This window comes from Protomyctophum parallelum (assembly GCF_964188405.1).
Source record: "Protomyctophum parallelum genome assembly, chromosome: 9".
NCBI lineage: Eukaryota > Metazoa > Chordata > Actinopteri > Myctophiformes > Myctophidae > Protomyctophum > Protomyctophum parallelum.
Genome location: NC_139706.1, coordinates 45,061,880 through 45,078,596, shown reverse-complemented (window position 1 = coordinate 45,078,596; position 16,717 = coordinate 45,061,880). Strand labels below are relative to the sequence as shown.

At 42.4% G+C, this 16,717-nt stretch overlaps 2 protein-coding genes across 2 annotated transcripts in view; both read right to left on the bottom strand.

Annotated features, from left to right (window-relative positions):
* Positions 1-16,717, bottom strand: part of LOC310864877 (lissencephaly-1 homolog A-like) — a 296,805-nt gene that overhangs the window by 130,640 nt on the left and 149,448 nt on the right. The window lies entirely within an intron of this gene.
* tlcd2 (TLC domain containing 2) overlaps positions 4,976-16,717 on the bottom strand; it is a 28,795-nt gene continuing 17,053 nt past the window's right edge. Inside the window, exon 3 of the mRNA XM_083772772.1 lies at positions 4,976-6,136. Coding sequence (XP_083628898.1) covers positions 5,753-6,136 — 384 coding nt within the window. The 3' untranslated portion in view covers positions 4,976-5,752. The remainder of the gene's footprint in view (positions 6,137-16,717) is intronic.

Genomic DNA, 16,717 nt, shown 5'->3' with positions numbered 1-16,717 from the left:
CATGTTCATGGAAGGTAGGTGATTTATCATAATCTCTTAAAATACTACTATATTGAACCAATGAAATGTAGAGCCATCCAAATTAATGCATATAGTTACTGTTAGGCAGAAACCTCTGATAAATGTTGTGTTTTTTCGTAAATTAATGCCCTACTTGATCACACTACATCATCACACAAAAGCATCAAAAGTAGCAGATGTGCAAGCTCAAAATGTGGCGGGAAGCGACGTGTTTTGAGCTTGTAGATCTGCTACTTTTAATCATTTATATTTTTTAGATATGAGGTTTCCAGTTTCCAGAAAACCAGAATGCAGGGAACACTACAGCACTGCATTTTAATATCATTTTTATCGCACAATTTTGTAACCCATTTTTCACCCTGCAATTATCTAATGTGATCCTAGGCTCTAGTCTACACACCACCCTCCACCAACCTGGGGAGAGCAACGGACTTGAACTCATAATATGCTTCCTTGCATGCATGAGTGTCCCAAATAGCTCCGCCTCCTTTACACCTGACAGGGGGGAGTTTCCCTGGTTGGACGTAGCACGTGGAAGGAACACGTCATTCCAACCAGTTCCTTTCCCCTCCATCAGGCGCCCCGGCTGGCCAGGGGGAGGCAGTATAGAGACCAGGATTACTGCATGTTTTTTGTGAGGGTACCTACCCTAGGGGACACGGCGGGGAGATCATGCAAACTAGACAGAAAGGCCCTTTCGCCAACCCCGCCTCGGGTATGGGCACTGATGACGCGGAGGAGAGACCCACCAACAGCGTCCCCAGCGGGAATCGAACCCATGACCTTCTATAGCTGTGAGGCGACAGCACTACCGACTGTGCCACCCGGCCCCGATGCCTCCATTCAAACATCACTACAGCTTCTAAGGAATCTTGGACAATATAGGCTACTGTGGCATGTTTAGCATAACGACAACTGATATGGGAATCAAATCATTACATTTGACAATACAGTTATGAGTTATTATTACACATTCATAAATACAAGTTTGCCAAATGAGAGAGAAAGTAGTGCTTTCAAATGCCACTCGCTTCCACAAATAAACAAAAAACATTAAGCTGCCATAAGAATCTGCTGAGAAAGAAATTAATACAGTGCGTACGTTGACAGGGAAGAGGAAAAGATACTTCATCACAGACAGGAAACCATTAAAGGATGACTTCACTCATTTTCAACCTATCTTCATATATATATATATATATATATATATATATATATATATATATATATATATATATATAGATATATATATATATAGATATATATAATATATGGACAGTTTTTGTTTTGTTTTTTATGCGAGAACTTTCATTATAGCATGCTAACTTTCCAGGAACAGAAAGCCTGCTGTTTCTATTAGCTTGGATTCCCCATTGATGACGACAGTGGTAGGCGGGTTTCTGAACTGTCCACAGCCCTCCCTCCTCTGAGACACAGTAGACACAAATGGTGCCATCTTATTGGTGGAGACCAATTATATGACGAGAGGTTAAACATGGGTGAAGTCGTCCTTTAAACACCCAACAACAATTCACCAATGAGATTGATCATTAGACACTTTAACTGTCAAACATCACTAGCACAGTGTTGTATTGAGCCATTTTTATATGGGTCACACAGTTAATATCCAGGTTTTTGATATCCTCAGAAAATAATACGAATTTAAAAAAATATAGTTTCAAAAGTAGACATTAATTACAAATATACAAAAAAAGAAAACTGATTGCAAATGTATAGCATTGCAATCAATTTTCTAACTCCATATTGTTGTTGCTGTGCAGAAACCTGCTATCTCCTTTAATTACCGGTATACCCTTTTCCTTTTTTCTGTAAATTAACACCCTAATACGGTTACCTAATTGATCATACTACAGTGTCACACAAAACTATCCAAAATAGAAGATGCACACCTGTTTTGAGCTTGTCCTTCTAAACTAATATGCTGTTTCCACCTGATGGAGACAATATAAAGGTTTACAATGCTAAGACGGTGGTTGTGCCTTAATGGCAGTAGACAACATGGACTGCAAATGAGCCCTGCACAGTGAGCCCTAGACAGTTTAATTTGGTAGAAAAAATGTATTATTATAAACCGTCACAAGTAAGTCCTTGATCACAGTTCATTAATGTGTTTAGACTTTGACTGTTTTTAAATTCTCCATTTAAGGCAGCCTAATAGCTGTAGTGAGGATAATTATTATTATGAGGTAATGGAGTGTTGCTGGCCTCTTCAGGCCAAACGTGGTACAGCAGCCAAATTACCCCCCCAAAATGAAAGAATGATTTAGGCACGATTAATTAATAGAACTATATATGGTAATAATGTCTCTGTTGCAATAGTTTCCAACCTGGTGACGTGGTGTTCTAATCTAAGTGTGATAGAATTCTCAGATGCAACTCAGTGTCATCATGGTGAATGTCAAGGAAGGACTGATTCTTATGTGTCTCTTTCCCTGTTGTCATGGTAATTAAATGGAGGAGTTTGTAATTAGCCAGTGTGTGTGTGTCATTTTGTGCAAAATAGCTGAGAATAGCTCTGATCTACAAGCCAACAACACATTGTTATGTGACATAATGGTATAGCTTGTATGTCAGCTATTAGTATAAAATGGAATTTTGGGGAATCCATTCATCCTTCATGATAAATAAAAATTATCTGATGCAACATTTTGAACAGAAATGACTGTTCCACTTAAGCAAAAATAGCCGAATTGAACCATGATGTCATAATGAGAGACATGTCTAAAATAGAGATGAAGAGTTTGAAACATATAGTACACCAATGTACATATATGTATTGTGTTGTGTTGCTTGACACTTGCAACTGGTAAACACAACAGACTCACTAATATCTTGGTTCTTTATCGATGTACCAAGTTATATAACTGTTCAACAAAACAATAAAAATCTACTAATAATCTACGATTAAAACATGGGAGCGCTCACAGGCTCAACTTCCATTTATACGATCCCAATGTGTTTTCCTTTGCATTTGGTCAAAAACAACAACTCAAACAATAAACATTGATTAATTTAATACTATTCGCCTTTCCAGAAGTGCTATAACATTTTCCTTCTATTTGAGGCAAAGCATAAAAAGGTGAGTCAGGTGACCCCTGCTGAACATTAAGAGCAAGGCATGTTGTTAGAGCAGCGATTCATTTTTTTTTTTAAATGACTCCCAATCTGAATTGTAGGCATTACATTTAGTTCGACTCAGTTTCATAGATACATATTGTGAAAATAGCCAAGCTTGTAGATCGGCTATTTTCCAAACAATCATTTTAACCACTTTCTTTAACCATATTTTATACGTTAGCTATTATAAAAAACTGATATACAATCTCATTGCACAACACTTCCTGCCACTTCCTCATATGAGCATTTTGAATTAAAAATGTTGCTTCTGGAGGTCCCTGGTACAAAGCATTTTCAGATGGGGGTCCGCCGCCAAATACATATCAATTTGGGTGGTCATTTATGTGGAAAAGTTTGAGAACCACTTTTTTAGAGAAACATCGAAGAGCTGCTACACGCTTTCTGAGGTAGCAGGCGTTTTTTAGTTGAGAAGAAGCTTTTAGTTGTAACGTAATGTAACGCAACGTAACGTAAGGTGTTAAAACATCAAGGCAGAGAGCTTCTGAGTTCCAGTGATGATCAATATACTGTCTGTATGTAGTGTAACATTCGCTGCTGTACCAACTCTCTATACGTACTGTATGGTTCAACTGAATTGAACAGTCCTAAAGCTGCACTATGTAACCTTCCTGTTGTACCCCGGATTTGAACCCAGGTCTCCTGCGCTGAAGAAGTGCTTAAATCTTTACCACCGAGCTAATAGAGCCTGCCTGCTATCTCTGGAGACTATTAAAAATTTGACCTTCGGGTCAAAATTTGTGTCAAACCAGAAACAGGATGGTGTCAAAGGTTGTGTCCAACCAAGACACAGGATCAGAGCAGTAAGACCAAATACAACCATGCCCAATTGTATTAAGATATATTATATTAACATACTCTACCCTATAGATTGGACAAAATGTAATTGTATTCACAAAAAAAGTTACATATTATGGCTTTAAGTTATATATGTTTTGGTTTCTACAGCTTATATGGTGAGTGATGGTGGGCGTGTCTCATCGCGTTAGCTTTGATTTAGCTCAAAACATACAAATTTATGCTCATGGTATGATGATGAGCACTTCGCCTATTTTCAACCATATCTTCATATAACTGGTCCTCACTAATGTCTGCTATAAGACAGTTCAGAAACCTTCCAACCAATGACATCAATGGTGGGGATGCATTTTTTAGACATCCTATAGTGAGCATTAGTGAGGACCCATAAAGTAAAAAGGGAAGATTAATGTTCCTTTTGATGTCACTTCAAAACAGTTAATTCAACCCCCCCCCCCACCCCTAAATATTGTGTTTGTTATACTGCATGCATAATCTCGTGACTCTCGCGAGCCAGACTGGAGCAACGGAACGCTCAGAAAATGATCGAGCGGATGTGATGCCTCCTCCATGGTCGTGCACATTTTGTCATAATATAAAGCCAAATCATCTAAGCATACATAAACAATATCAAATGTGTGGTAAAAATATTTTAAAATGCATTTCCGTGAACGGAAATGACGAACAGATGACGTCCTGTCTCGGCTTTCGGCGTAGGCGTAGTTCCGAACTCTAGTATTCAGGAGGTGTAGTTCCAAACTCTATGTAGTATTCAGGAGGTGTAGTTTCCATACATAGCATTCAGGAGGTGTAGTTCCATACTCTATGTAGCATTTACCTAATCTTGTTAATCTTTCTTGGACTGTGTCTTGCCACAACAAACTGAGTGCAGTACTTTCATCCGACGGATCATTGGTCCGAACGACAACCTACCTCCTCCCTCACCCTAACCCTAACCTCCCCCGGGGCAGACACCTAAACCTAACCGCAACCCTCTCCCGACCCGCAGCGCACCTCGGAGCATTGATCGTTCGGAGCAATGCTCCGTCGGATGATAGTATGCCTCCCCAACAAACTAAGTGCTGCCTCCTTTTCCAACATGCATGTTATTATTATTACATTTGCATGTTGGTGCCGCATGTACTCTGCTCATTTTCATGGTTTTATTGTGCTTTGTGTATGCAGTTTTTTTCCACAATAACTCTGTTATTTATGGGTTGAATCGGTGGGGTGGGAGCAGCTATCTTTGGGAAAGCTTTTGTTCTGTTTTGTGTGTGTATATAATTATGGATGTACTGTTGTATTGTTTGTGTACTGTATGTATTGTATGTACTGTTCATTTGTGTTGAGGACCCCCTCTAAAATGAGATGAGGCATCTCAAGGGGATTATCATTTCAATAAAGGTATATATACAGTATATATACAGTATATATATATATATATATATATATATATATATATATATATATTTGGAGATTGTGGAATAGGTGTCTGGCTATGTGAGACTATATAATGTTATATACTGGCTGCATCCTACACTATACACTACTGCACCGGACACTGACTGTGTGTGTGTGTGTGTGTGTGTGTGTGTGTGAGGGTGTGTGTGTGTGTGTGTGAGATTTGATACATCGCCCCTCCCCCGCCGGTGTTGAGAACATATAGGTATACAACGTGTATATATGAGCAGTGCACCAATGAGATGTTGACGTACAGTAATAGGTTGTGGGCGTGTGTACGAATCCCCACGATTCCTCCTCCTTCTTGCCCTCCTCCCTACATCTCCTTCTCCTTCTTGGCCTCTCGGGTGGCGCTGCCCTTGAGGAAGTCACTGCGTAGCAGCCGGCAGAAGAGCACGATGTTCATGGCGGTCATGATGGCCATGCCCACGCTGCCCACGGTGTAGGCCGCCAGGGGCACCTTGTCCCGGTTGAGCACCAGCCAGCGGGTCATCCAGGCCAGTGTGTTGATGCGGAACACCACGTAGGTGCCCAGGTTGACCATGCTGTTGACGCGGTACGGCGTGCCGTCCCCCAGCCCGGCCAGGCGCAGCGCCTGCCGCAGGTGCAGGAACACAGAGTTGATCTCCACCAGCAGCGCCACCACGGCGAAGCCCACGTAGCGGCGCGACAGCACCGACAGGCCGAAGCACGTGATCACCTCGAAGAGAGAGAAGACAGACGTTCGGTAAATGCACAATATGTCTGGTAGAGAATGTTAATAGTATGGGTTCATAAGTTCGGTATTTAGTCCGGAGAAAGAGAAAAGTATGAGAAAAAGAGAAAGACATAGGACAAGACAAAGAAGACTAGACTGGCACAATAAAAACTCAGTCACACTGTCAGTCACAACAGGAGTGAGTAGAAGCTTAATAGCTAAACACAAGCACACAGCCCAGTAATTTACAATTTACAATTTAGGCATTTAGCAGACGCTCTTAATCCAGAGCGACTTACATTTAGGCAAGAACAAAAGCATGGGAATACATCACATAAAAGCATTTATCATGAAACATGCGTAAGCTAAGAAGGTAACAGTGGAATATCTATATGATGAAACTATACATACACTATACATAATAAACTATACATATTCACTACTATGCTATACATATGTACTATGGCGTGCTATGACTATATACAATACAATTATAGTGCTGTCTACATAACATGCTATAAGTCTAAGTCAAATGCTATCTAAGCCAACAGAAATTCTATCTAAGGGGTTAGGGTAAGTGCTATGGGCCATGATGGAGTCTGAAAAGGTGGGTTTTCAGGCTACGGCGGAAGATTGGGAGTGATGCTGCAGTTCTGACTGCAATGGGAAGTGCATTCCACAGTTTTGGAGCCAGAAGGGAGAAGAGTTTGGGACGTGTGGAGCGTTGTCCCGGCGTTTTTAGTGAGGGTACTTCCAGTTTCCCTGCGTTGGCTGATCTGAGTGCGCGGGAGGGTTTGTAGGGTTCAATAATACTTGTAAGATATGGGGGAGCCATACCTTTGGTTGACAAAAATAAAGTAAGCCCACAAAACAAGTGAACCTCGGAACCTCAGAACCTGTGACACACCTTCACAACAGATTGATGCATGAGACTTATTGACTGATGCAAGCTCGCAATCGTTTGACACATTTTTGTTGTATTAGGGGGAGGGGGGCAGTCGAGACACAGCCGAAAGCCGTACAACAAAAATGTTGTGTCAAACCATGTGACTTCCATTGGAAATGCATTGGGGCGGCCATGACACTTACCCTTTGCTTACATCTAGCATCCAACAATGTTGTATTCTAGATGCAAAGGTGTGAGTGAGGCCTAGGGCACAATGGGCCTACATCACAGTAGCAAATACTTTTGGATTTGAATCGTAAAAAGTAACAGTTTCAGACCTATATATATATAATGTTTTTTTGAGTATACTCCTTTAAGCAGGTTTGTATGAAGGTCCAAAGAGAACCTCAAGGTTGCATTTAGGAGACGCATCACATTAAAGTGGGATCACATGACTTTTCCCAAGCTAACCCAGTTTCCCAAATGGGACACAGCCTGTGACCAATGATGAGTCTGGATACACAAGGATGGGAGTGTTTACAGAAACCATGTCTGCCTGTACATGATCATATTGTCGATCATAACTGCATGCTTAAAATGTGTATGATTGGACGCCACTCAGCCGCTGGATAACAATGAACAGTTTGAAGTTTGCTTTGTGTGTGGTGTGTGTGTGTGTGACAGGGAAGGACAGCAATATCCTTTGGAAAGTCAACAACAATATTGTCCAGTTTGCAAGTTAAAGCAAGAGGTGACCTGTAGTAAAACACAACGTCCACAAGATGGAAGCAGCAGGAATGTCTACGTCACATGCCAACCAGCGTGTGTGTGTGTGTGTGTGTGTGTGTGTGTGTGTGTGTGTGTAAACAATAGCTTTAAAGGAATTCTCCTTTAAAGCTATTGTTGAAACTGCTATTGTTTTGCAGTGGTTTAGGGCATGGTCAGGCGGTGTCCCTAAATAACTTCATAATATTCAAGCGATGTGTTGACGTGTGTAAACACTTGAAATTCTGTGATTTATCACCACGCACGCACACACACACGCGCACGCGCACTCACACTCACACTCACACACACACACACACACACACACACACACACACACACACACACACACACACACACACACACACATTCATAGATAGTGAACAATTACAGTGACAACAGCAAGAGCATTACTGCAGTAGCCTATATGTAGCAACGCAAACAATCATTTCACCAAAGCACCCTGATGCAGGGAGGGACAACTGTCACACCTAGAGCAGAACCACGCACGCACGCACGCACACACACACACACACACACACACACACACACACACACACACACACACACACACACACACACACACACACACACACACACACACACACACACACACACACACACACACACACACACAGTGTCACTGTGGTAATGTCAGAAGGCTGTACTATGTTACTTCAAAGCATGCGTGGAACTTTAAAGTCTAGCTTTCACACACTAACCCAGGATAGTAGAGCCTAGATAGGACCCATGTGGGTCGCCAAGTAAAAAAATCACACACGTGTGAACCGAGTGGTGCAACTCCCCTCTCTCCCCCCCTCCTCTCTCTCTCTCTCTCAATAGCAGGCAGCAGGCACAGCATACCCCTCTCTCTGTTTCTGGCGCCCCCTACTGGTATTAATAAGTCACATACTCGTGTCGTTCCAATATCACGCATGCGCACACCACTCGTGCTCATACACACAGGTACACACACAGGTACACGGAGTACACATTGCTGGTTGTAGGAGTGGTTGCACCACTCAAAAATAAGAAATAACAACTTTTCATCAATTAAATAAAAAAATTATGAAATTATTCATTACACAATGATCAAAGGGATAAAATGCAAAAAAGCCAGGAGCAAATGATGTTGTGTGTTGCATGATGCATTGCGCATGTGTGTAATTCCACTTTAGTCCACACAACCAGATGTGTGGTACCAGTCCAAGCAGGCAAGCACCCATTAGGTGCAGGAAAATATATCCTTGTGGGCAAAATGTGTATAACAGATGCATTAGTTATATGGCTGGTTATGTGTCTAGGTTTTATTATGATGAATTCTAGATATGTATGTGTGCAGTGTATGTGTGTACTGTATGCTTTAGGTACTTTATGATGTTTGCAGAGAGTGTTGTTAGCAGCAGTTATATAGCTGATGAGGAAATACCTGACCTTCCAGCTCACGACCACTGATGGTAAAGTCTAAAGTGGCTTGGCAATCTGAACTCTCTGTCAGGCGGAAACCTCATGTCCAAAACTGTGACTTTTCAGGATTAAAAAGCTTGCAGATGATGCTGTGATGCTTTTGGAGTGTGACAAAATAGGGCTATCCAACGGAAGTGTTATTTAATTATTTTTTTTTATTTTGCGTATCAGCCTGCAGCATTAATTGGGTGTGATGATTGTACCCTTACATTTCCTTTGTGAAGACCTGACTGGTTGACCATTGTTGTGAGTAGGCCTATTACAGTATGGGAGAGGATGCAACCCTTCCAGCAGATAATAGCAACTGGTCCTGAAAACAGCAACATGGCTGCCCTTTTTCTATGGCCACGGATTAGGACCAGTGCCAAGTTCCTGCTATAGTCACAAATGACAGTCAGCCAGGCTCCAGCCTCACACCCTGCACCACTGTCAGCAGCAGCACCCTTGGCCCGGGCTGAAGTCTGCTAATCTCCCTTTTATTCTGGCACGTATCAGACCATTAGAACGATTCAGCATTAGACGGATCTGCCTCGGTAAGCCCCTGCTGATGCTGCTTGGCTTTCAAGACCACCATGTCTGCTGCTATCATCCAGTTACACATATCAACAACAAGGACACATTCTGGAAACCAGTGCTTCTCAAACCGTTTCAGGTCAAGGATCCACAAACTGATATCATCGCTGTCGGGCAGAAACCTCTTGTCACCATATTTTATCTTGTGTTTTTCCCCCCTGTCAATTAATGCCATACTTGATCTGCGTCACACAAAACGTATAGCATATCTGCAAAAGTAGCAGATCTACAATCTCAGATACACAAAAAGGTGTATCTGCCTGTGTGTACACAGCAGGGGTTTATACATGTGTGAGTGTACAACTCTCACAGTGTACGAACCACCAGGACCCTTGGTGGTCCCCACCAGACCCTAATCTCTGTTGAGAAACATTAGCTTAACAACACGTGCATTAACAACACCTTCGAGCTCCGTCCTCCTAGTGATGTGTGTGTGTCTCTCAAACAACTCTTCTCTCTGCCACTCTATACAGTAGAAGCCTGGGATGTCCATTAAAGGATGTGTATCACTGGTTTCTTTCAAAATTGGCCTGAGGAGACCACAAGGGTAAACGTAATGTCCTTTTTCCTCCTTTGTACATACAGTAGGACCACAATGGAAACAAGTCTCCAAGACCTTTTTGTGTTATCCTTTTAGCCTTTATGACGGTACATGCTGTTTACATTTATGACTAATAAAGTATTCAATCAATCAAAAACGCTGCCCATCCATGGAGCCAATGAATAGGAATGTACCTTCACCATTCAGGTGAATGTACCTTCACCATTCAGGTGAATGTACCTTCACCATTCAGGTGAATGCACCTTCACCATTCAGGTGAATGTGCCTTCACCATTCAGGTGAATGTACCTTCACCATTCAGGTGAATGTACCTTCTCCATTCAGGTGAATGTACCTTCACCATTCAGGTGAATGTACCTTCACCATTCAGGTGAATGTACCTTCACCATTCAGGTGAATGCACCTTCACCATTCAGGTGAATGCACCTTCACCATTCAGGTGAATGTACCTTCACCATTCAGGTGAATGCACCTTCACCATTCAGGTGAATGTACCTTCACCATTCAGGTGAATGTACCTTCATCATTCAGGTGAATGTACCTTCACCGTTCAGGTGAATGCACCTTCACCATTCAGGTGCAGATGAGAGCTCAGTAAAATAAATCTAGCCTGAAGGATAAATCAAAACCACTGCCTACAGTATCTCTTACATCTATGCTATCTCTTACACATCTCGGGTCTAGAGGTGGGGATGCCTCTCTCCACCTGGCAACAGCAAACAATAAAAATGTCACTCACTCACTACAGTAACTGCATGCTGCTGTCACAGAACAAGACCACAAATGTGATGAGTTTCAACACTAACAGCCAACTAACCAATAGTTCTTCTGTGTGTTAGCAGTGAAGCTTGTTGAGCAGGAAGCAGACAAAGAAGGTTGAATGATCAGACACTGTATTTACAGTAAAGACAATAAGACATACGGTAAAGTAGCCTACAGTAACTGTAGATATGTGATCATTCTGCTCTGGTGTGGATCTGAGGGGAGGGAGGTAAACAACACTGACAACCAGCCAAACAGGCTCTTCGCCACTGTTTCCAGTGTTTGATTGACGGGAAGAATGTGGTGACCGACTCAACCTGTTTTATCGATTGGATACGACAGATGTACTGTACAAGTTATACCATAATGCAAAAACACAAAAAGCCCTGAGAGCTTGTTTGCACTGTCCATCTGCCAATACAAGATGCTGATGTCTGTCTGTTTTCTGGATGCGTCTTCTCTCTGGTTGCAGTTTTTAGTCCATGTGTGATGAATTGCCACAGAGTCCAAGCTGTTATTGTTATCTTTGGCTGATGCTCACACAGAATGCTTTCTGTCTCTCTCACTGTGCTCAGCTCCTCTTTTATCTCCCAGAGATTATGATAATGCATATCAAACATTGGTCCTTGAAATTAAAAAGGTTGAGAATCCCTGGTTTAATTTATACCGTATCACACAGGTGTGTTGCCATTGGTGTGGGGTACACCTGTCTTTTTGTATTGTAATTGTATGCCCCAATCATATGGGCTCCCCAAAGGAAGTGTTCAATTCATATTGTATGTTCAGTCCAGCAATCATTTCGGGGCCCGTCACCAACAAAGAATGTTGTCCGTCCCTGTGCAGCTCGTGGTAAAGTGGAAATATTTAGCTAAACACACTTTTCTGCCAGAACTTTCAAATGTAGTACCCAGGAGGGCATGGGGGTGATCTAGATGTGTACATGGAATACAGTGTATGTAACATCTCAGCCATTCTAGGGCTATAGCTCAGACCCTGATGATGAAAGGCTGACCTGCGAGAGGCAGGAAACATCAGTTACTACACCTGACCATCCACAGCTACACCTGTCTGCATTTACTAAGGTTGTCATGTCGCCTGTTTGCCTGTTACACCATAGATACTGGATTGATTGACTGACTGACTGACTGATAGATATTAGCAATTACTAATTAGGGGTTCTCTTGCTCAAGGACACTAAGGTCACATTCACACCAGAGAGCTTTGCTGCGATTAAAACGAATCCTGCTGTGCATTTTCAGAAAGTGCACTTCGTTTAGCAGGTGTGAAGGCTCATTCGAATCCTAATGCGTATAAAAAAACCGCATTTTACTCCGAGCAAAAATGGGGGTTTCGCTTCGCTTCCAATCGCACTTGATTACGATTCGGTGCAGGTGTGAATGCAATCCGCAGTAAATAAAGGAAATGAAGCAAACAATGTGGCGGGTGAGGAGCTGAACACAGTTGGAGACGGAGAAGGCATATTTTACGCAGCGCAAAGATGTCCCGTTACCGTGGATAGACGTGGTCGAATGAGGAGACTGAAGCCCTGATCGAAATGAGGACGAGTACATTAATCAATTGCTTAAGAAAACACATAAAAACACTGCAGTGTATTATAGCCTACAGAATATTCTGTCTGTCTGTCTGTCTGTCTGTCTGTCTGTCTGTCTGTGCGTGCCGTAAACATGGAGTGCTGTCACTGTGTGGGGACTGGGGAGTAGGGACTTTCATCTCGATAAACTTGTAAACAAACGTCTGTTATATTAGTGCACTGATCGCCTCCATGCCCAAAAGAACAGTGCGTGGCTGCATGCGTATAGTGAGAGAGCGAGAGAGAGGGGGGGTCCAGTCACAGATGGCACGACACAAGCACGTTACGAGTATAATTTTATCACACAGATTTCACTGTGTAGGCTAGTTTATGAATGGAACACATTGATAAAGGTCCCGCCCTGCTGCGTTTCCAGTTGCTGCGGATGACAGTGTGAAGGCAAACCACAGCAAATTAAATATGCAAGAATCCCAAATTCTCCGCCCATACGGATTGAGTCTACCGAAGTATTAGGTGAGAATGTGACCTAACTCACTAACCTAACATCCGAATCAAAGTAACAAAACAGAAAAGTAAAACACTAGACTAGTACTCCGAGGAGCACTTCTTCCTAGTTTTATTTTTATTTTCTCATGCTGCTTTAATGAGTTGAAACCAAATTATTTGAACCTTGCCAGACACAAATCTGTCGGTTCCAAAAAAAGGGAAAGAAATAAAAGAAAATGCTCTCGGCATATCCACACAGTGTGATATTAGTATGGCCAAGCCAGGCTAAAAGGATTTCACTCTCGAGTCTCTTTATACTTAATATAATAGGGGAATAGCCGGGGGAGTAGCCTTTTGTTTTTGTTTTTTTTTATCCCACGATTTTGTAACCCAGTTTTCTTTTCACCCAGTGCCAATTATCTAATGTAATCCTGGGCGCTACACTTCCTCTGCCAACCTGGGGGGGCAGCGGACTGACCTCATGCCTCCTTCTATGCATGAGGAGTCCAAGCTGCTTCTTTTCACCTGACAGAGGGGAATTTCCCCGGCCGGACGTAGCGCGTGGAAGGGACACGTTATTTCCGACCAGTTCCTTTCCCCTCCATCAGGCGCCCCGGCTGGCCAGGGGGAGGTCGTTTTAGAGACCAGGATTACGGCATGTTTTTGTGAGGGTATCTACCCTAGGGGACACGGGGAGAACATGCAAACTCCACACAGAAAGGCCCTATCACCAACCCCCGGCCTCGGGTATGGGCACTGATGACGCGGAGGAGGGAACACGCCGCCAGTGCCCACAGCGTCCCGAGCGGGAATCGAACCCAGGACCTTCTAGCTGTGAGGCGACAGCACTACCAACTGTGCCACCGTGCCCCTCGGGGGAGTAGCCTTAAATAATCTTGAATCCTATACTTGATTCATTTTCTTGTCTGTATTTACAAGTAGGCCTTTACACACACATGCATTGGGGGGAATTATATTTGGCTCCCATTTGTGTATATTGTAAGTGACAATAAATAACTTTGAACCCGAACCTTATTATCTGTTGAATTATAGCTTCACATGCATTATGTCTCTCTCTCTCTCTCTCTCTCTCTCTCTCTCTCTCTATGTATACATATATATATATACTGTATATATCCTTGTAACTGTTAAGTGCTCTCTAAATATGCTATAACACAGATCATAAGGAAAACATGAAAGGGTCTAGAGAAGTTAATGAGTAGGAAATGGAATGTTTCCCATCTAGTTATCACATAGGGGGGGTGGCCCTGTTCAAAGAATGTGCAGTTGTGGAAAACCAAGACTCATATAACTGATGATCACACTCGGTCAAAGGCAAATACACATGCAAAGAGTGAACACACACACACACACACACACACACACACACATGCACGCACCCATGCATGCACGCACGCACGGTGCAAAGTCCAAACATGCACACAATACATGTGCAGATATACATGTATAGGCCGTTGCAACGACGTCAGGACCTCTCCTTGACTGATGAGGGCCTGGCAAGTAAGTCACAAGTCATGAGACGTGCGTTACTTCTAATGGGAGAGAGCGCCTATCAGCTGACAGCAGCAGACCGCTGCAGTACAGTACAATAATAATAATTATACATTTTATTTATAACACCCTTTCAATTTTCACAAACCTCAAAGTGCTACAGAGTTTAAAAACCCCGGCCATGTTACTGTCAACTTAGCCTCGGAGACCACAGACCAAAAAAAGGCCTGGGTGAGAGCCCCTTCAATTGTGGCATACAGGAGCGCCAACACTTCTCTCTATTCCCGGATAAAAGATTGTGAAGTTTGTCAGAAAGACATCAGGTTTTAGGGTGTCTTTCATAAAACTGCCTTAGGTTTTGTGAGAATCATCACAGGGCTCCGAAATTGTTCTGTATACAAGTCATGTTTTGCAACAGCCCATTAACGGATTAACCAGTTTCTCAATCACTTTCTTATGGGACTGGCAAATAATATGCTTTATAGGTTCAATCAGTGATACAAATAGACGGACGGACGGACGGAAAAGAAAGAAAGAAAGAAAGAAAGAAAGAAAGAAAGAAAGAAAGAAAGAAAGAAAGAAAGAAAGACAACTAGATAAGGTGCCCCTAGGGCAGGGTACCCCAATAGGCGGCCCGCGGGCCATTTGCGGCCCACAGAGCGCCCCCTTGTGGCCCATGAAAGAATTTCCCCTTTTTTTTTTTTTAAGGGTCCCAGATATAAATGGCATTAAATGGGGGTCAGTAGCCTATGCATGTCAAACTGGGCATCCTTTTCAAATGGGGTCTTACAAGACCTCGACCTCGCGCGTGCAGACTCGGCCCCCAGCCTGGTACGCTAGTCAAAATATGGCCCTTGAGGAAAATTAATTGGGGAACCATGCCCTAGGGGCACAGGTCTCCACCAGGGCAGGTCAGGTTGTGGCCTCCTGGTGGCGCTATATAATAGGCCAATGTGAATAGGGTGACATTTATTTTTATGCCCTGGATGGCAATTGGATGATTTGAGGCATTTTGTTCCAAAAATGTGTTTTGCGACCAACTTTTTATTTTGTTTTTTTAAAAGAACCCCGGGTTAGCACAGACATTACAGGAGAGGGAAACAACAATGGTGCATACGTATAACATAATACATGTTTATTTTTCTTTTTTTCTAACAAGACAATTATGATGAAAACCAAAACAAAAAAATGTGTTTTGCAAAAATCCACTTGTTGGTGGCACTATAACAGGCCAAAATATATATTCCTCAGCCTAGTAGGAAAGTCTGTGAAAGATTTTAAGTATATTGCACGAAGCGTTCATGATTTGAAAACCAGCCAATCCTGCAAACTTTGAAAGCCAGACAGATGATAGATCCGTCTTGAACACATGACTATAGAGATACTGTGTAACGATTTGCAGGATGATTTACAAAAGTCGGCCTCCTGGTGGCGCTATAACAGGCCGTAAATAAGTAAATAAATAAATACATGCTTTTCAAACTCACTTTCTGTATTTTCAAGCATTACTTGCTTTATGTTGTTTGGTTATGTTGGTTGTAAACAATTTAGTTATTGAACAGACAATATTTTGATTCATGATTAATCTGGAAAAGCATATATTTGCCATCTACAAATCAATCCCTTTCAGAAGTCAGCCGAATATTTCCTAAAACGTATTGGGCCTTGAAGCGAAAATAATATCAATATCAAATGTATTAATATGCATACAAATCCATGACTCCACTATATAATATATATATAATCGTATGACATTTAGTCCATTTATGGGCTACTTAGAAAAGCACTATAAATCTGAGCAAAAATATATATTGATCATCTGCTTCTTCTAATCATGAGTAAGTAAGTAAATAACAGGCGGTTTATACATAATGAACCTTTAAGTAGGCCTAAGTAGCAAAGGAATTCACAGAGCATTGAGGCAGGAAGCCAGACAACTTGGTCCCTCTGTGCCTTTGTGGCCTCATAGCCACAGGGTGTGTCTGTCACTCACGCACGCACGCACGCACGCACACACAC